The sequence below is a fragment of the Syngnathus typhle genome, linkage group LG9 (assembly GCF_033458585.1).
Source record: "Syngnathus typhle isolate RoL2023-S1 ecotype Sweden linkage group LG9, RoL_Styp_1.0, whole genome shotgun sequence".
In the NCBI taxonomy this organism is placed as follows: domain Eukaryota; kingdom Metazoa; phylum Chordata; class Actinopteri; order Syngnathiformes; family Syngnathidae; genus Syngnathus; species Syngnathus typhle.
Window position 1 is genome coordinate 14,262,024 of NC_083746.1, and position 20,239 is coordinate 14,282,262.

At 44.1% G+C, this 20,239-nt stretch overlaps 2 protein-coding genes across 10 annotated transcripts in view; one reads left to right on the forward strand and one right to left on the reverse strand.

Annotated features, from left to right (window-relative positions):
• The window catches only part of LOC133160076 (uncharacterized), a 171,727-nt gene that overhangs the window by 133,271 nt on the left and 18,217 nt on the right, over nt 1–20,239 (reverse strand). The gene's annotated exons all lie outside the window — the stretch shown is intronic.
• Nucleotides 1–20,239, forward strand: part of itgb2 (integrin, beta 2) — a 159,069-nt gene that overhangs the window by 88,730 nt on the left and 50,100 nt on the right. For all 9 annotated transcript variants that reach the window (XM_061287626.1, XM_061287627.1, XM_061287628.1 and 6 more), the window contains 4 exons: nt 5,963–6,058; nt 6,136–6,225; nt 6,329–6,466; nt 8,242–8,432. In XM_061287626.1, coding sequence (XP_061143610.1) covers nt 5,963–6,058; nt 6,136–6,225; nt 6,329–6,466; nt 8,242–8,432 — 515 coding nt within the window. The remainder of the gene's footprint in view (nt 1–5,962; nt 6,059–6,135; nt 6,226–6,328; nt 6,467–8,241; nt 8,433–20,239) is intronic.

Sequence of the window (20,239 nt, forward strand, 5' to 3'; positions counted from 1 at the left end):
CATTTAACCCATCCCCATGTGATTTTGATCCATCCCCTGGGGGAGAGGGGAGCAGTGAGTAGCACCGGTGCCGCGCTCGGGAATCATTTGGTGATCTTGTGGGGAATTCTCTTCGATGGTCAGCTGGTCTTCCAAACAAAATGGTGAAAAAGTTGCTGGCTTGGGGAAGGAAAACTTCAGTCACACACGGCTGAGTGGGGAAAGATTTTATTCAACCGATGTCAGAGAGAAGTGTCTCGCGCCCTAGCCAAGATGTCGAGTCCCTTTGTCTACTCTCGCCCTAGCACTTATACTCTTGCGCTTCACTTTACGCGGGAGCGCGCAGATGGGGTTGTTGGCTGACCTCTGACCCCGCAGTCCGCCTCTCTATCTCTACACGGTGTGTATCTTAGCAGTTGTTAGTGGAAACCAGATGTGTCTGGCGCCAATGAGTTTACCTTCCTGGACCAGCCCCCAAACAATCCCACACGAACCTGACCCGAACATGACCAGGTCACACTTAGGCTTACTAGTGAGATAAACATTGTATGATACCAGAATAAAAATACACTACAATCTAACCCCCCAATTCCAACCCTTAATGCTGAGTGCCAAGCAGGGAGGCAGTGGGTCCCATTTTTATAGTTTTTGGTATGACCCGGCCGGGGATTGAACCCAAAACCTTCCAGTCTCAGGGCGGACACTCTACCACTAGGCCACTGAGATAGTAAAGTGGTATTTTTGATATTTATTGGGGAATTACTGTCTGTTGGGAGTTCATTATGGGCCAATAGGCTCCATGATGGTAGGAGAAACCTGGATAAGCAAATGCAAGTGCATTCATTCGTTTGTTTGTTCATGCATCCGTTCGTTTGTTCGTTCGTTTGTTCGTTCATTCATACAGTTGTTCAATCATTCATTCAATCATTCATTCATTTTCTTAACCGAGCTGGAGTTGCGGGGGAAGCAGCTTCAGCAAGGAAGCCTAAGCATCCCTCTATTTCTGTTCTCGGGCCCCCTTTCACTGGGACATGCTCAGAATACCTCACCAGGGAAGTGTACAGGGTTTTTTTGTACAGCCGCCTCATCTGGCTCCTCTTAATTTAATGCAGTAGCAGCTCGACTCAGAGTCCCTACCGGAAGACCAGGTTTCTGACCTTATCTATAAGGGAGAGCCTGGATACATTGCGAAGTAAGCGCAATTGCTTCCATCGGTATTCTTGTTCTTTCTGTCACGCCCGACAGCTCATGACCATAGGTGAGTGTAGAAACATAGATTGACTTGTAAATCCAGAACCATGCCTTCTGGCTCAGCTCCTATTTCACCATAACGGACCGGTACAAATCATGAAGTTATAAAAACCATCACCATATATAAAGATGTCTGTTATTTATTGGTTTGGTGTGCACATATAATTATATGCTTAAAATGTTTATTTTATTGATTTAATATGTGAATATACTTGTTTGCTTATGTACTTTACTCAATGAGGTTTAATCATATCTGTTTTTGTAGCTAGGCAGGACTTTTGTATTTTGACCCCATTCCTTCAGTAGTATATGTGTGTGCCGGGTTGTTCCCAGGCAGATCGGCGTTGCTGTAATCCCAAATTTCTGCACTAGACTGTGATCAAATTGGCTTTGTTGTAATCCCAAATTTTGGTACTAGAACCGTGATCAAATTGGCCTTGCTGTAATTCCAAATTTAGACAGCAGATGATGCCAAATCTTGACATGAAACCGATTCAAAGTTGCACACACAACTATACAGCCAATGTACTTTTAGTTATTTCTGCTTTCCACTAAAATGTATAACCTGTAACAGCTTCACAAAATAGTCACATATGTTAACGTAGGCGTAGGGGTGCCCATGATCATAAAGTGTTATGTTTCATGTGTTAAGATGATATATGTTAACGTGAGGGGTGCCTATGATCATAAAGTGTTATGATTCACGTGTAAAGATAATCACAGTTTAGTAAAATTGGTGTTACACATGTTAATCAATTGTTTGTTAATCAATATTACGTGTATGATGATTGTGGATGTATACCGTAATTTTTGGACTAAAAGTCACTCCAGAGTACAAGACGCATCAGCCATAAAATGCCCAAAAAAGTGAAAAAAACCACTATATAAGTCGCTCCGGAGTATAAGTCGCATTTTGGGGGGCAATTTATTTGACAAAATCCAACACCAAGAACAGACATGAACGAGCAACAACAGCAATGCTAACGTGACATAAACACAAACAAAGAACTGAGAACGGGCCTGACGTAACATTCAGAGTTATTAAAAAAAACTATTACATAAATAACACGTTTATAAAACCATCTGTGTCACTCCAATTCATTAAATCCGTCGATCGTCCTTTGTCAACAACGCTGCGCGTGCGCCCTGACGTCAGCCTCGTCGTTATTCCACAGATCTAGTATATAACTAGATTGTAGCGTTAACAAAGTACAAGGAAAGACGTGGGTTTGGTAAACGGCTCTTTATTTAACAAGACAAACTTCCAGACGTGTGGCGGCGTGGACTTCCAGCCAGGGAGGTGGAAGAGAGATCCATAGAATAGGACCGGGTGTGCGTAAAAGCTATGACTGAGTCCCATCCACCGTCTCCGGACAGCCACCCGGCCGAGCGCCGGCCCTCGACTTCCATCCACGGAGGTGAAAGAGAGCTCCGTAGAGTAGGACCGGGCGTGCGTAAAAGCTATGTCCGAGCCCCATCCACCGTCCCCGGACAGCCACCCGGCCGAGCGCCGGCCCCCGACTTCTATCCACGGAGGTGAAAGAGAGCTCCGTAGAGTAGGACCGGGCGTGCGTAAAAGCCATAATAGTTTCTCAAACCTTCTGTGTCACTCCAAATTCTTAAATCCTTCAAACTCTTCGTCCTCCGTGTCACGTAGAATTAAAGCCACTAATGATGCTGGTAGTACGTGGGGCCCTTCGTCATCTTTGTCATCCCGTGATCAATCTCTGTCTTTTTTTTAAACAACCGCCGCGCCACGCCGCGTCGCGCTGCTGACGTCACTTGAAATTCAAATTACCGTATTAGGCACACTTAAAAACTTACATTTTACTCAAAAAAACAGTGCGCCTTATAATGCAGAGCGCCTTATATATGGATCAATTGATGAATTTGTTGATCCATACTGGTTGTACGCAGTGCTCTGCCAAAATGTTTCAGTACGTTTTAGTACGACTAGTATATTACAAGGTCGCATCGCTTCCCAACATTACGGCATCTGCAGTCAGCTGTTGTACCCGCGAGGCTATTTCATTTCAAAATAGGCTGCTCCGTTAATGTTTCGAGTAAATTTACGGATTGATATGGAAGGGAAACATAGGTAAGCAGTACCAATGTGTTAGATCGAACTTTAGTCAGTTCCGATCCTTTTATAGGAGATCGTTTGAGAAACGCGATTGTTTACACTTTGCTGAGGCTCATGGGGGTCTGCGAGCTGAGGCTCATGGGGGTTTGCGGGTGGCTAATGCTATAATAATAGCTGGTATACGCACAAGGCTATTTCATGTCAAAGTCGCATCGCTTCCCAACATTACGGCAACTGTAGTCAGCTGTCGTACCCGCGAGGCTATTTCATTTCAAAATAGGCTGCTCTGTTAATGTTTTGAGTAAATTTACGGATTGATATGGAAGAGAAACATAGGTAAGCAGTGCCAGTGTTAGATCGAACTTTAGTGGATGCATACCGCAACCCTAGTCAACCTCAGTTTGTTGCAGTATAGCTTCTATTTTATGCGCCTTTTAATCCGGTGCGCCCTATATATGAAATAATTTCTAAAATAAAAAATTCATTGAGGGTGCGCCTTATAATCCAGTGCGCCTTTTGGTGCGAAAAATACGGTACAGTAATCCCTTGCTACATCGCGGTTTGTTTATCGCGGTTTAATTTTTATTTATTTATTTATTTATTTTAAACGTTTTGAAAAAAAACACATAGAAGTCGCTCCTTATTATAAATCGCCCTCCCACCCAAACTGTGAAAAAAAACGAGATTTATAATCCGAAAATTACGGTAAATGCGTTACTTTGGGTCGAAACATAAACTAAGCAGAGTTTCTACCATTTAAACGGAAAGTCGGTCTCTGAATGGGCTCGGTTTTGACAGACCGGACTTAGGACCATGGGTGGCCCTGCCAGGGGCATTGATCCCCAGACAATTTAGCTCCTAGAACAGGGGTGGGCAAACTTTTTGACTCGCGGGCCGAACTGGGTTCTAAATTTGGACCGGAGGGCCGGACCAGGAGCAGATGGTATAGGCGTTGTGTGAAGTCATATAAGCGACCTGTAAAGGTCATTGCATAGAAGATCTTGGCCTTTAGTAGGTAGTAAAGCATGGATATTCCAAACAAGTTTTTTGAAAACAAATGCATTTATTAACAGCATTAAAAAAAATAATAATTCACTAAAAAACTGCTATCAGTGATTCTCATAAAATACGACACTGTTATTATGAATAACAATCTCCATCACTTCAGTGCCTGCAGGTCAGATTAATGAAAGATGTTTATCTTATGGGATCACATCAAACGGCAAACATTCTGACCAAATATATCATCTTGAAAAATCGGTGAAAGCATACATCCAAATAAAGTAATCAAAACAGCAACACGGTGAGGGGTATCTGAAAATCAGAGCAGAGTTTTAACTCGCAAACACCTGGTAACAGAGGTGAGGAAACGGGAAACACTTGCTTAAAGTAAGCCTTAAGAACTTTACAGGTTAAGATTAGTCGCAAATAGGTGGTGCATCAATGTCCTTGAGCATCCTGCATTGTTTGAAAATGAGAATGGTCGCTAGTTTCAATCCCTGCTATGTGTACAAATCGTATTCAAAATGCATTTTTTTACAATAAACTTGAGAGCCTCCCGTTCATTTTCAGTGGGAACAGTGGTGTTGGTGTCCCTTTTTTGCTAGTGCGTCATAGTCTGGAGTAAAATTTGTTGTGGCAATTCTTAGGCGAGATCCGAGGTGTTGGTCCGTTTACCTTGATCTGTGACGGGTTGATGTTGATGTGGCTGAACGTCACGTCGCGTACGTCGAGCCAAATTGGCCACTCTATTTTAAACACTCGGCACTCACTTCTTTTTTTCGGGCCACTCATTTTAATGGAAGGATTCCAGGGGAAGGTTTGTGGGTGGCTTTAGCGCAAAACTGCATCTGAAAGCTCAGCGCGCGAATTATAAGAATGCTGTCGTCAAAGCCCACGCTCTAAATTCGGGACTGATACGAATAGAGCGAGAGTGCGCCAAGTCCGTACTACTGAGTACGTACACGCACTTGTGAGTGTGCACCGAGCTTTCTGACATGGCTTCCGGTAGTAAATGCGCAGGCGAGCGCTTCGCCATCTACTGGGAAAACGCAGTCATTGCAGGCAAAATGACCAAAAAAAAAAAAGTTTAATAATACAATTTGTTCAGGGTTGGCGGGCCGGATTAATTTAGTTTAGTTTGCCCACCACTGTCCTAGAATCACTGGGACATGCAAACGCCGCCATCATGGTAAAGTGATGACTCATGGAGGGTTAAAAAAAATCAAGCACATATAAAAAAATAAACATACAATTTCCACACAATAAAGTCATGAATTAAACCTTCTTGCTGTGCAATAGTGCTAACATCATATGCCACGCAGAAGCCCTTTAATTGAAATACAGCATAGTTGTACTAGGTTCATCTTGTTTTTTCTTTTTCAATTACTTCTCTGGTTCTTCTATATCAAACAAATTTGTTTTAGGTTCATTTACCTGACATGTTTCGGCGGAATCTTAGCCGAAACATGTCAGGTAAATGAACCTAAAACAAATTTGTTTGATATAGAAGAACCAGAGAAGTAATTGAAATACAGCATGTAATAGCAATACAGTAAACTGTAATTACTAATTACATGATGAATATGATGCAGTAACTTATGCGTGTAAATGCATAAACTTATGCGTGTAAATGTTATTAATGTGAAGGACTACCCCTCTGTTGGACAAGTAGCCATGCAGTTGGAAAAAGAACATATCCAACCAATATTTGCTGTGACACAAGACGTGGAAGACACGTACAAGGTAAAATCTATCTCTTTATCTATATAGTGAGGTGGGGTGTTGAATGATTTTTCACCATATTTCCCATTTTATTAAAGCAACTCTCTAGAATGATTCCAAAATCTGAGGTGGGAGTTCTGTCACAAGATTCTGGAAATGTTGTTCAATTGATTGAAAAAGCATATAATGTAAGTCTTGAACTATAATTATTTTCAGTTTTCAAAAACCAATTGTAATTTTCATTTCTGCATTGAAGTCTTGCATAATCCTTCAAAACATTTGTATTTGCAGAGATTGTCCTCCAAAGTTACCCTAACTCATGATGCTCTCCCTGAAAATGTAAGAGTTGTCTACACTCCACGCTGTGATAATGCAAAACAAGAAGGGAACAATAAAGGCGTTTGTGACAATGTTCATGTGGGACAGAAGGTCAGTTTTTTGTAGTGTTCGAAAGCTTGGTTATATTATATAAAATACAATGAAAATTTATGGTACTGTATGGTACGGAACTGTATTGTACCAGGGGTGCATATGGGATTTTGGAAGTACGGAGGGCGTAGTTATTACATATTTTCAGTCTTTATTATTGTGATTTTCCTCAACTTTACAAAGCAATTGTAACTGCCACTTCTCTGCAATGGGCATAGGATGTGATAATGCACTTAAATTCAGTTTTTGAGAAAACGTGGTGATTTATTTGTTTTGTTGTTTCTTCATTTGTTCTCTTATTTCTGAACACTATAACAGGCACTGCATGGGTACCTGTTTCTTTTAGGACCTGAACCTGGATTAGGTTGACCAACCATCCCGCGTAGCGCGTGCACGTACAGCGCTTGAAGCTCAATTAACGCGTCCCGCAAAATCAATGGTTAGAATCAAACACTGGCCATCATAAGGACTGATGTATATTGGGCCTTCAAAAGTAATGTGTTAAAAGCCATTGTTCTCACATTCACTTAAAAGTGCCCACACGTGATTATCAATTGCAAATTGACAGAGCCTCATTGTAAATTAGTCATTGACTGACGGCTCAAGCGAAGACACTGCAGGAAGCGTTCACAAGGTTGCGACAACCACAAAGTTGAGGCAGCACATGAAAATGAGAGACTGCAGCAAAAAGAGAGTTATATCTGTACACAATGATCAGCTGCTCAAACCTCTTTTAAATTTTCCCATTGTCAATCTTAACTACCGTATTTTCCGGACTATAAGGCACACCTAAAAACCTAAAATTTTCTCAAAAGCCGACAGTGCGCCTTATAGTCCGGTGCGCCTTATATATGGATCAATTGATGAATTTGTTGATCCATACTGGTTGTACACAGTGCTCTGCCAAAATGTTTTAGTACGTTTTAGTACGACTAGTAAATTACAAGGTCGCATCGCTTCCCAACATTACGGTAACTGTAGTCAGGGGGCGTCATCGAATAGCTGTTGTACCCGCGAGGCTATTTCATTTCAAAATAGGCTGCTCCATTAATGTTTCGAGTAAATTTACGGATTGATATGGAAGGGAAACATAGGTAAGCAGTACCAATGTGTTAGATCGAACTTTAGTCAGTTCCGATAATTTTATGGGAGATCGTTTGAGAAACGCGATTGTTTACACTTTGCTGAGGCTCATGGGAGATTGCGAGCTGAGGCTCATGGGATTTTGCAGATGGCTAATGCTATAACGATAGCTGCTATACGCACCAAGCTATTTCATGTCAAAATAGGCTGCTCTGTTAATGTTTCGAGTAAATCTACGGATCGATATGGAAGGGAAACATAGGTAAGCAGTACTAATGCGTTAGATCGAACTTTAGTCAGTTCCGATCATTTTATAGGAGATTGTTTGAGAAACGCGATTGTTTACAGAGGGCTCGTTGGTTATTGGCTAGTGGGTGCATACCGCACCCCTAGTCAACCTCAGTTTGTTGCAGTATAGCTTCTATTTTATGCGCCTTGTAGTCCGGTGCGCCTTATATATGGACAAAGTTTTAAAATGGGCCGTTCATTGAAGGTGCGCCTTATAACCCGGTGCGCCTAATAGGGCGGAAAATACGGTACACAAAACTTCTCTTCTCAAAACTCTCTCTCTCCTCTCCTCTCTACACGCTGGAAAATATTTAATTGTGAGAATAATTCATGTTTAATGAAATTATTAACTGACATTTTTTAAGGCTTTTTTCTCAGAATGGCTCTTAAAATGTTCCCCACAGATTTCTTTTGATGTGTCAGTAACAGCAGACTCATGCATGGAGAACAAGACAGTCACTATCAGACCACTTGGTATTAAAGACACATTGATGGTGACCTTATCTACAAGCTGTGAGTGTCAGTGTAGAGATCCAAGCGAAAGTAGCCCACAATTTTGTAATGGCAAAGGAAGAATAAACTGTGGTATTTGCAGGTAAGCTTTATCCTTTCATTTATCACATATTTATCATTTATTTGTCTGTCAACAAAGAATTATCCAGTTTTAATTCAAATATATTCATTATACTACAAAGAGAACCAGAAAACACATGCATACACAAGCAATATATCTTAATCATTGGACACGGATTTGGTACTGTGCAACAGAGGTGGTTTGTGCCTTTCTCGTGAGCATATTACAGTGGAGGGATGCAGAGAAGCATTTCTCTCATTACACTGCACTCCAGATTTGTTCAAAGTATTTGCCCTTTTTCCTCAAATTTGTACTTTATTTGCAGTTTCCCCACTTTAATATTTAAGATCGTCAAACAAATATATATGTATATCAGAATAGGATAACACACGTAAACATAAAATGCAGTGTTTAACGTGTTTTTCTGTATTGAGAAAAACATAACTAAGCAACCGACCCTGTGTGGGGAAAAGACTTGCCCCTTAAACCTTATAATCTGTGTGGTCCACCCTCAGCAGCTGGAATGAAGTCCAGCTTGTTTTTCAGAAAGCATTCTGCATGTAGGGCTCTAACAAAATGTCCATAGATTTTTGTCAGTGGCACCAATTTGGGTTCATTAACCTGTACAGATGACAGACAAATCCGATGAGAAACATGGTCATGAAACATTTTTTATTTTTTATTTTTTAAAAAGCAACAACAACAAAAATAACGGTTTTACTGTAACAGGCAATTGTAGGTGTTTAAGAGGCAGCTCAAGCGAGGTAACCCGAGTTTCCAGAACAAACTGGAGGAGGCTGAAAATATGTTTGGGAATTTATTTACCAGGAGGCACTTAACACAAGGCAGGAATTGAGACAATAATTTAAACAAAAAAAACAAATAATTTAAACATAAAAAAAAGCACTGGCACACTGGTTACCATGTCCACCTCACAGTTCAGAGATTATGGGTTCGATTCCACGTCCGGCCCTCTCTGTGTAGAGTTTGCATGCTCTACCCGTGCCAGCGCTGATTTCCCCCAGGAACTCTGGTTTCCTCCCACCCCAAAACCATGCTTGGTAGGTCGAATGAGCACTCCAAATTGCCCATAGGTATGAGTGCAAATGCGAACGGTTGTTCATCTCTGTGTGCCCTGCTGGCAACCAATATAAAAGTGCCATACAATTTGATCAATGTCAAGGTCGTATAAATAGTGAGATAAAAAAAACAAAAAAAAACAGTGAGGGGTTTAAAACAGTGATCAATCCTTTGACAATGAACCCTATTACACCAATGACTCTTAGATCGTCAATGGCATATGAATAAAGTAATCCTTTTGCGTAGCTTTTACCCACGTGTCATGGAGAGCAGTGGTTGACACAATCTCGTTTTGGCCGGCGTCTGGAGTTCCGCCGGCTGGAGCCGTCATTCAAAGCAGCGAGAGAAAGTACGTTATTACGCCGCACATTATATTGCGTCGTCCAGTAGGTGTTGTGCCAAAGTACTTGGGTTCCCCCGTGAAGATTTGTTTACCCTGCCGCGGGAGCGCGCATGCCTTGTTTGGAAAACGGTGGAAAGCAAAAAACCGATGCCGCACAGCGACAGCACTAGATTGTTTTCAATAAAAACATGAAGAACACACGTTTGCGTCTGTCAATTTTCTGTTTTGGAAAGGGTTTATTTCATTTTATTTCTTTAAGTTCATTTGCGTTCTGCCGTTGACAAGAGGTGCGTTCAAAGACCAATCGTATAGACGGAACACTCATTCACTTCACCAAAAAACAATGATATAATTACGTGATCTCTTTGCATAAACCTCGATGCAAAGGAGCTCCACTTTTTGGGGAGCATTGCATGCTACAAGGAGTATATATTACGGTCAGGTTTATTTCGATGACTGAATAACTATTAAGAGAAGAGCAACAGCAAACAAACCACAAGTGAGACAGAATATTAAGTCTTTTCTCGCGAGGACTGCAGTACAGATAGCTTCCAACAATCTCTACACACACTAAATCTCTGTATGCACTCCCGCTCTTTTTATTTGGATTTGCCCTACCCACAATTTGTGAGACAAGCCCCTAAAGCAGGGGTCACCAAACTACGGCCCGCGGGCCGGACACGGCCCGCGGGACCGTTTAATCCGGCCCGCCAACCCTGAATAAATTGTATTATTAAACTTTTTTTTTTTTTTTTTTTTTTTTTGCTCATTTTGCCTGCAATGACTGCGTTTCCCCAGTAGATGGGGAAGCGCTCGCCTGCGCATTTACTACCGGAAGCCGTGTCAGAAAGCTGGGTGCACACTCACAAGTGCGTGTACGGACATGGCGCACTCGCGCTCTATTTGTATCAGTCCCGAATTTAGAGCGTGGGCTGTGACGACAGCATTCTTGTAATTTGCGCGCTGAGCTTTCAGATGCAGTTTTGCCCTAAGGCCACCCACAAACCTTCCCCTGGAATCCTTCCGTTAAAATGTCGCCCAAGTAAAGCAGGGTGAACACAGTGCCGAGCGTTTAAAAGAGCCAATTTGGCTCGACGTACGCGACGTGACGTTCAGCCACATGAACGTCAACATCTACCCGTCACAGATCGAGGTAAACGGACCAACACCTCGGATCTCGCGTAAGAATTGCCACAACAAATTTTACTCCAGACTATGACGCACTATCAAACTTTAACAAAAAAGACAGCGGTGTCTACAAGCCTACTGGAACCTACAAAAGGATTATAAGGAAGGAACACAAGAACTTTAAGAGACTGCTCATATGTGTCAGAGAGGTTCTGCTCTGACAACTGAGCTGAACTTTTATCTGTTAAGATTGTGCATGGCACAACAGAAAGTTAATGTTCCATGTTTTTTTTTCTATGAAGAACCCAGAGAGAGTTATTTAGTTATTTATTTCCTGTTTTTTCTGTGAAGAACTCAGAGAGGGTTTAGTTATTATTTATTTCATTAATAGTGTTATTTGTTTCCTGACTTTTTTTCTGTAAAGAACCTGGAAAGGGTTATTAAATAACCGTTATTTGGTTATGTGTGGCTTTCTGGAAAACAATAAATTCTTTAAGCTCCCCTACGATCGTCACACTTTTTCTGTTACAAACTGCCACCGGCCCGCCATCAGAGAAGGGAAAGATTATGTGGCCCTCACAGGAAAAAGTTTGGGGACCCCTGCCCTAAAGGAAGGAGGGGGAAAGCATGTGGGCTTTGCCTCGTAAGGAAAAATCACTAGGTGTTTACATACTAATAAAAACATCTGGGAAGAGGAGTTTGAGTGGACTGGATACAGAAGAGAAAACCTTTGACCTCTAGTTAAAACATAGCAAGGGGAGTTTTACGACATTGTGTAGGATGCAACAAGCTAAGTTATTTATTACTGGTTATATACATTCCAACCTAATCCTACGATCAAGATAGTTAGGAAACCCTGACTTTAATGGTCACTTGGAGGTTCATCTGGGGTGCAGGACAGCAATGAGGCATGTTGTCTAACAAAGTGGTCTTTGTTAGAAAGGAACTGTCCTTCTGTGGTACATCATAAAAACAGCAAGGCCAAAAAGCAAGCATATATTGCAGTAATATTGCGGTAAAGCATTGATTAGAGAACGCATGATAACATATATATATTTTTCTAACAATTACAAAGGAGACCTTATACTTCATTGTGATCATCATTTATCTATTTTTATTATTCAGGTATTTTCAAAGCAACGGTAAAAGTCACTGAGACGCGGCGCTAACAAAGCAGCAACACGGTAGCACAGCACTAACAGGGCTGGGTAAAATAAAATACCAGTAAAAGTCACTGAGACCCGTCTTCATCTTCCTCCTGTGCACTGAAACCATCGAAGTCTTCCTACTCAGTGTCGGATTGCAATAGCGACAGATATACTTCGCCACACACTTTCTCAGTCTCTCTTTCGTTGTCGCTTTTATGCACTTCTTCTAGCATTTTCCATGATGAGGGTCTGTTCATGCTAATTTTATTTGCGCACAAAGCGCTAAGTTACATTAAACTAGCAAGCTACCCGTATAGCTCCAGAGTAGACGTGACCGGGAAATAAAGATTCAACAGTTTTTATTCGCCATGTTTGAGCGTGCCAAACAAGGAATTTGACTTCGGTACATCACATCACAGCCTCTGTTCAACATTTAGGTGACGAACAACACTCAGGACATGTGAAAGATGACAAATATTCTCAAACATCCCCTGATCTTAAACTCCCAGGAGGGCAAGGAAAAACCAAAACTCCAACTAGGGGAAATGAGAAACCTTGAGAAGAGACCACAGATGGGAGGGTCCCTCTTCCAGGATGACCAGGCTGCAATGGATGCAGAGAGGACACATAGTACAAACCAGGGCTGTGGACTCGGTTCGGACTCGGGGACTCGGACTCGGTCATTTTTGCCGGACTCGGACTCGGACTCAGTGCTGATTTTGACCGAGTCCACCGACAAATTTCTGCTCCACACTTCTATTCAAAAGAGTTTGGTTCCTGAAACAACAGCGGGACAAACAGGAGGATGTAATGATGCAAGGAAGAAATGTGAGACGCACATGCTGGGATAGAAGGCTGAAAGACGAAGGGACATGAATCGGGTTAGCCTCATGTTGCTTGCTTCATCTAGCACCAGGGCTGTGGACTCGGTTCGGACTCGGGGACTCGGACTCGGTCGGACTCTGTCATTTTTGCCGGACTCGGACACGGACTCAGTGCTGATTTTGACAGAGTCCACCGAGTCCGACAATAAAAAAAAAGAGGCAAGACGCAGCCAGAGAGTGTCACGTTACAGTCAGCGCGGTAGGAGTTGTAAGAAGCAGTAAAAACTCCACCAAACTCGCCGTAATGACCCGTGATATATGTTATATCCTTACTATTTTCCAGGTTCTTAGATAGCAAGAATAGGTCGGACAACGACGTGAATGATAACTGCTTTATTCCTTACTCACAGTGCGTTCACAGGGCGTACCACAACAACACAGAATGCACCCATTCCACTTCCGGGGTTTTTCTACTACGGAATTTGAGTTAGCCCAAAATACACAACATCTCTTCCCCTCTTACAATGAACGTGCTATATGCACCTATAACTTCAAGATCTATCAATAACTACCATTAAACAAATATCATATATGGTCCAGACAATTATGACTAAATATTCCCATGAAACCTTAACTTTGGGTGAGGGTGGACTACGTCAAATTATACCGAATTATAGCGAAAAACCGATGTCGTACAGCGTCGTACGGCGTCAACACTATGTTGTTTTCAATAAAAACATGAAGAACTCACGTTTGTGTCAGTCAATTTTAATTTTTATAAAGGATTATTCTCATTTGATGTCTTTAAATTCATCCGCGTTCTGCCATTGAAGCGGGGTGCATTCAAAAACCAGTCGTACAGACGGAAACGTTTTGTGATCAAATCTTTCATAACGAGAATGATTTGAGTGAATTGATTTGAATGAATAATTGAGACAAAATTTCAGTTCTGAAGGCTCCTTTTGTCCCAAGCAAAGTGACAGATGGTGGGGAGGGGGGATAAAAATTGTAAAATCAATTCACTCAAATCATTCTCGTTATGAAAGATTTGACCACAAAACGTGTGTGGCTTTTTCTTAAATGAACACGTTTGACATTGCTATCGTGTCAGCTTTTAATTATATTGTGCTGTCATGTTAAAGCAAATTAATAAATGCAACAATATTAATTTGCTTTGAAAATACCTGAGTAATAAAATAAAATGGATGGATGGATGAATGATGATCACAATTAAGTAGAAAGTCTCCTTTGTAATATATACTCCTTGTAGCCTGTACCCAAAAAGAGGAGTTTCTTTGCATCGATGTTTATGCAAAGAGCTCACGTAATTATATTGTTGCGTTTTGGTGAAGTGAATGAGTGTTCCTTCTGTACGACTGGTCTTTGAATGCACCCCGCTTCAATGGCAGAACGCGGATGGCATCAAATGAGAATAATCCTTTATAAAAATTAAAATTGACTGACGCAAACGTGAGTTCATGTTTTTATTGAAAACAACATAGTGCTGACGCCGTAAGACATGGGTTTTTCGCTTTCCAAATAAGGGGTCGTCACTAATTATTTGTGTTTAGATAAATGTCTGAGCTATAATGGTGTAATTAATGATTAAAACTTGAAAGTATCTGTTTATTGTATTCGTTTATATGTTTAATAAAGGCAAAGCCATCACAAAACTGTTGTAATTATTTAGATTTTGATCTAAATGAGCCTTGAATAAAGACTAAGCAGTCACATGGATTAACAGAAAAAATGGACAGCCGGACTCGGACTCGGACTCATGGCCAAGAGGCCGGACTCGGACTCGGTGCAAAAATCCGACCGAGTCCACAGCCCTGGTACAAACAGTGTAGACAATTCAAAAAATGGTGTGGAGAACACGGTGTTATTGCACAGCAATGACTCTGAGACTCTAAGAGTGGTGTGAATTCATCAGAGCAACAGCCTGGGGGAGGAAGCTGTCTCTGTGTCTGCTGGTTTTGGGGTACCGAGCTCCATAACGCCGTCCGGAGGGGAGTAGTTCAAACAGACTGCAACCTGGGTGAGAAGGGTCTGTAGAGATGTTACTTGCACGTTTCCTGGTCCTGGACAGGTACAAGTCTTGGATAGATGGGAGGTTGATTCCAATTATGTTTTCTGCAGTCCTGATTGTCCGTTGCAGTCTGTGCTTGTCTTGTTTGGAGGCCGATCCAAACCAGACAGTGATGGAGGTGCAGAGGACAGACTGGATGATAGCAGTGTAGAAGGTTTTCAGCAGCTCCTGCGGCAGGTTGAACTTCTTGAGCTGTCTCAGGAAGTATAGCCTCGGCTGGGCCTTCTTCCGGACAGAGTCTATGTGGCCGGTCCATTTCAGGTCCCGAGAGATTGTGGTTCCCAGGAACTTGAAGGTGAAGAAAGAAAAGGGTGACGCAACAAGATGTCATCAACAATAGTCCAGTTCCCCTAGTGACCAGAATAAACCTTTACAGTGCATGAGCAGCTGTAGTTCTTACGTGAAGAGCCAAATCGACTGCCTCTCACTTTAAAGCGGGTATGTGTGTACAAGCTTGCTTTCTTCAGTAATGTCCCTCTTGATCTCATTCTGTCTCTTCTTTGTGTCAATTAAACGGCACTATTTGCCCGGCGGATAAACATGCAATCAACACACCACTCTTCTCCCCAGTGACCGTGTCACATATCCCTCCGCCCAGCAAAGTGGTGCCGCACAACAGCGGTCCACAGCCTTTTTCGAGTGTATAAGTGATCAAGTCATGACAAAAATCACGAAAAATCCAGAGATACACCGCACCGGACGACAAGCCGCAGGGTTCAAAAGTTGAGCATAAAGTAGCGGCTTATTACGGTAATATATATGTGCAGAGAGTGTAGAAAAGGGTAAGCCAGTGAAAGCAAGAGATGTGTCACAGCAAGGTAACATCTATTCCAAGACAGACAAACAACCACACTCACATTCAGACCGACAGAAACATGTTTTTAATTGACATAACATCCATGTTTTTGGAACGTGGGATCAAATCAGAGCATCTGTAGAGAACTCAGTCAGGCACGCGAAGCTCATGCAAACTCCACACGGGACCCACAACTATGAGGAAGAGGCCGACATGTAGCTAACATCCATCCATCCATTTTCTGTATCGCTTGTCCCTACTGGGGTCGCGGCGTGCTGGAGCCTATCCCAGCAGTCAGTAGGCAGGGGACACCCTGAACTGGTTGCCTGCCAATCGCAGGGCACACAGAGACGACCAACCATCCGCACTCCCACTCACATCTACGGGCAATTTGGAGTGCTCAATCAGCCGACCATGCATTTTTTCGGGAAGTGGGAGGAAAACGGAGTACCCGGAGAGAACCCATGCAGGCACGGGGAGAAAAAGGAGAACTCAACACAAGATGGGCCAGTGGTCGAATCAAACCTGCACCCTTTGAGCTGTGAGGCAGATGCGCTAACCAGTGCACTACCGTGCCGCGTATGTAGCTAACATCCATCCATCCATCTTCTATACCGCTTGTCCCCACGGGGGTCGCAGCGTGCTGGAGCCTATCCCAGCAGTCATCGGGCAGTAGGCGGGGGGAACCTGGAACCGATTGCCAGCCAATCCCAGGGCGCACAGAGACGAACAACCATCCGCACTCGCACTTACACCGAGGGGCAATTTGGAGTGTTAAATTGGCCTACCAAGCATGTTTTTTGGGATACGGGAGGAAACCGGAGTGCCCGGAGAAAACCCATGTGGGCACGGGAGAACATGCAAACTCCACACAAGGAGGGTTGGAGGTGGAGCACCAGCACCCTCCTAACTGTGAGGCGGACGTGCTAACCAGTGCACCACTGAGCCGCACTGTAGCTTACATGTCAAACGAAATTAAAACGGCACATTAACTTCTCACGTGTGATTCTCAGCGTTTTTCCTGCATTCAAAATTGAGAAGTGGCTACTTCCATCTTATGAAAGGGACAGTAACATTGGCCAACATTGGCACTTATATGATAGGTTTGTATTAAAAAATGATGTCAGTACTTCGCTTCCGCCCTGAACAAAACTCGTTATTTTATTTTGGAACAGAGTGGCGATGGAATTACTGACGCCCACTGTTTGGTTGGAGACTGCTTGATTGACACATCGCCTGACTATGTCAGAGAATGAGGGGAAGAAATCCTTGTTTTCTGGGTTGCCTACAATGTTTAGTCAACATTCTGTTGTTTTGGAATACGGTATTGTTTGATTCTTGCCATGGGCTCACCACCTGTGAGAGGGGCCAAAGGGGTCGGGTGGAGTGCGAGCTGGGCGGCGGCCAAAGGCAGGGACCTTGGCGGTCTGATCCCCGGCTGCAGAAGCTGGCTCTTGGGACATGGAATGTCACCTCTCTGGCTGGAAAGGAGCCCGAGCTGGTGTGCGAGGCAGAAAAGTTCTGACTAGATATAGTCGGACTTGCATCCACGCACCGTTTGGGTTCCGGTTCAAGCCCTCTCGAGAGGGGCTGGACTCTCTTCCACTCTGGAGTTGCCCACGGTGAGAGGCGTCGAGCAGGTGTGGGTATACTTATTGCCCCCCGGCTGGGCGCCTGCACATTGGGGTTCACCCCGGTGAACGAGAGGGTAGCCTCCCTCCGCCTTCGGGTGGGGGGACGAGTCCTGACTGTTGTTTGTGTCTATGCACCAAACGGCAGCTCGGAGTACCCACGCTTCTCGGGGTCCCTGGAGGAAGTGCTGGAGAGCGCTCCTTCTGGGTACTCCATCGTTTTACTGGGTGACTTCAATGCTCACGTGGGCAATGACAGTGAGACCTGGAAGGGCGTGATTGGGAGGAACGGCCCCCCCGATCTGAACCCGAGCGGGGTTCAATTATTGGACTTCTGTGCTCGACACGGATTTTCTATAATGAACACCATGTTCAAACATAAGGGACCAGGACACCCTAGGCCGCAGTTCGATGATCGACTTTGTAGTCATCTCATCGGATTTGCGGCCTTATGTTTTGGACACTCGGGCGAAGAGAAGGCAAAGCTGTCAACTGATCACCACCTGGTGGTGGGATGGCTCCGATGGTGGGGGAAGATGCCGGTCCGACCTGGCAGACCCAAACGCTTTGTGAGGGTCTGCTGGGAACGTCTGGCGGAATCCCCTGTCAGGAAGAGCTTCAACTCCCACCTCCGGCAGAGCTTTTCCCACGTCCCGGGGGAGGCGGGGGACATTGAGTCCGAGTGGACCTTGTTCCGCACCTCCATTGTTGAGGCGGCCGACTGGAGCTGTGGCTGTAAGGTCATTGGTGCCTGTCGTGGCGGCAATCCCCGAACCCGCTGGTGGACACCGGCGGTAAGGGATGCCGTCAAGCTGAAGAAGGAGTGTGTCGGTGGGGAGAATACTTCGAAGACCTCCTCAATTCCACCGACACGTCTTCCATTGTGGAAGCAGGGCCTGGGGACTCTGAGGCGGACTCTCCAATCTCTGGGGTCGAAGTCACTGAGGTAGTTAAAAAGCTCCTCTGTGGCAAGGCCCCGGGGGTGGATGAGATCCGCCCGGATTTCTTAAGGGCTCTGGATGTTGTGGGGCTGTCATGGCTGACACGTCTCTACAACGTCGCATGGACATCGGGGACAGTGCCTCTGGATTGGCAGACTGGGGTGGTGGTTCCCCTCTTTAAGAAGGGGGACCGGAGGGTGGGTTCCAATTACAGGGGAATTACACTCCTCATCCTCCCTGGTAAGGTCTATTCAGGGGTGCTGGAGAGGAGGGTCCGTCAGGAGGTCGAACCTCGGATTCAGGAGGAACAGTGTGGCTTTCGTCCTGGCCGTGGAACAGTGGACCAGCTCTTCACCCTCAGCAAGATTCTCGAGGGTGCATGGGAGTTCGCCCAACCTGTCCACATGTGTTTTGTGGACTTAGAGAAGGCGTTCGACCGTGTCCCTCTGGAGGTTCTGTGGGGGGTGTTTCGGGAGTACGGGGTACCGAGCCAACTGATAAGGGCGGTTCGGGTATCACCGATGCCAGAGTTTGGGCCGCATTTCCGGCAGTAAGTCGGATTCGTTCCCAGTGAGGGTTGGACTCCGCCAAGGCTGCCCTTTGTCACCGATTCTGTTCATAATTTTTATGGACAGAATTTCTAGGCGCAGCCGAGGCATTGAGGGTGTCCGGTTTGGGGACCTCAGCATCACCTCTCTGCTTTTTGCAGACGACGTGGTGTTGTTGGCTTCTTCAGGCCGTGATCTCCAGCTCTCACTGGAGCGGTTCGCAGCCGAGTGTGAAGCGGTCGGGATGAGGGTCAGCACCTCCAAATCCGAGTCCATGGTCCTCGATCGGAAAAGGGTGGAATGCCCTCTCCGGATCGGGGATTAGATCCTGCCACAAGTGGAGGAGTTTAAGTATCTTGGGGTCTTGTTCACGAGTGAGGGGAGGATGGAGCGCCTATAAGATAAGATAAGATAAGATAAGATAATCCTTTATTATTCCCTCAATGGGGAAACTCCTATGTTAGCAGCAGTACACTTAACATATACACACACACACGCATGCGGGGAAGGGGGTAAACGATTTTAAAGAAGTAGAAGGTATATATAATTAAAAATACACAATATACAGTGGAGATAAAAAAATATTAGATAAAAAAAATAGTGCAAAAAAAAAAGTGCAAAGAAAGCAGGTAAAAGAGTGTGAGGTAGACAGATATTGCACATAGTGTGATTGCACATATGGTTATTGCACGTTATTGCATGTTATTTTGTCCGTTAGCTACGGTGATCGGCCTGGTTGTATAGTCTGATGGCAGCAGGGAGGAAGGACCTGCGATGCCTCTCGGTGGTGCATCGTGGGTGACGAAGCCGGTCGCTGATGGAGCTCTCCAGGGCTCTGACAGTCTATAGAGAGCCTTTCAGGCAATTCAGCACAAGTGTTTTAGTAAAAGCAATCAAACAGACATGGGAAAATTAATGAACTAAACAAAAACAAGATAAATTACGATAATAAAAGAATGAAATACTAAAAGATTATTAAAGAAAACATTCATGCAAATACATCAATGGATCAATAAAATAATTTAAACCAAAGCAAAATAAGACGATAAAGATGCTGTTTGCTGGTAACCAGCAACCGACAAGGCATTTGCAGCACTGAAGACATGCTTCACTTCTGCTCCCATCCTCCAAATAACAGACTTTCCCCCCCATCCACTGTCATCCTCATCATTGTAGACCAAGTGAGCAAAATAGCCTAGCCTGTCTCCCTTCCACTGGGTATTCGGCTACCAACCACCTCTTGACAGCCAGGAGAGAGGCGGCTCCGGTCCTTCTGCCCTAGCCTGTATTCATCGCTGAG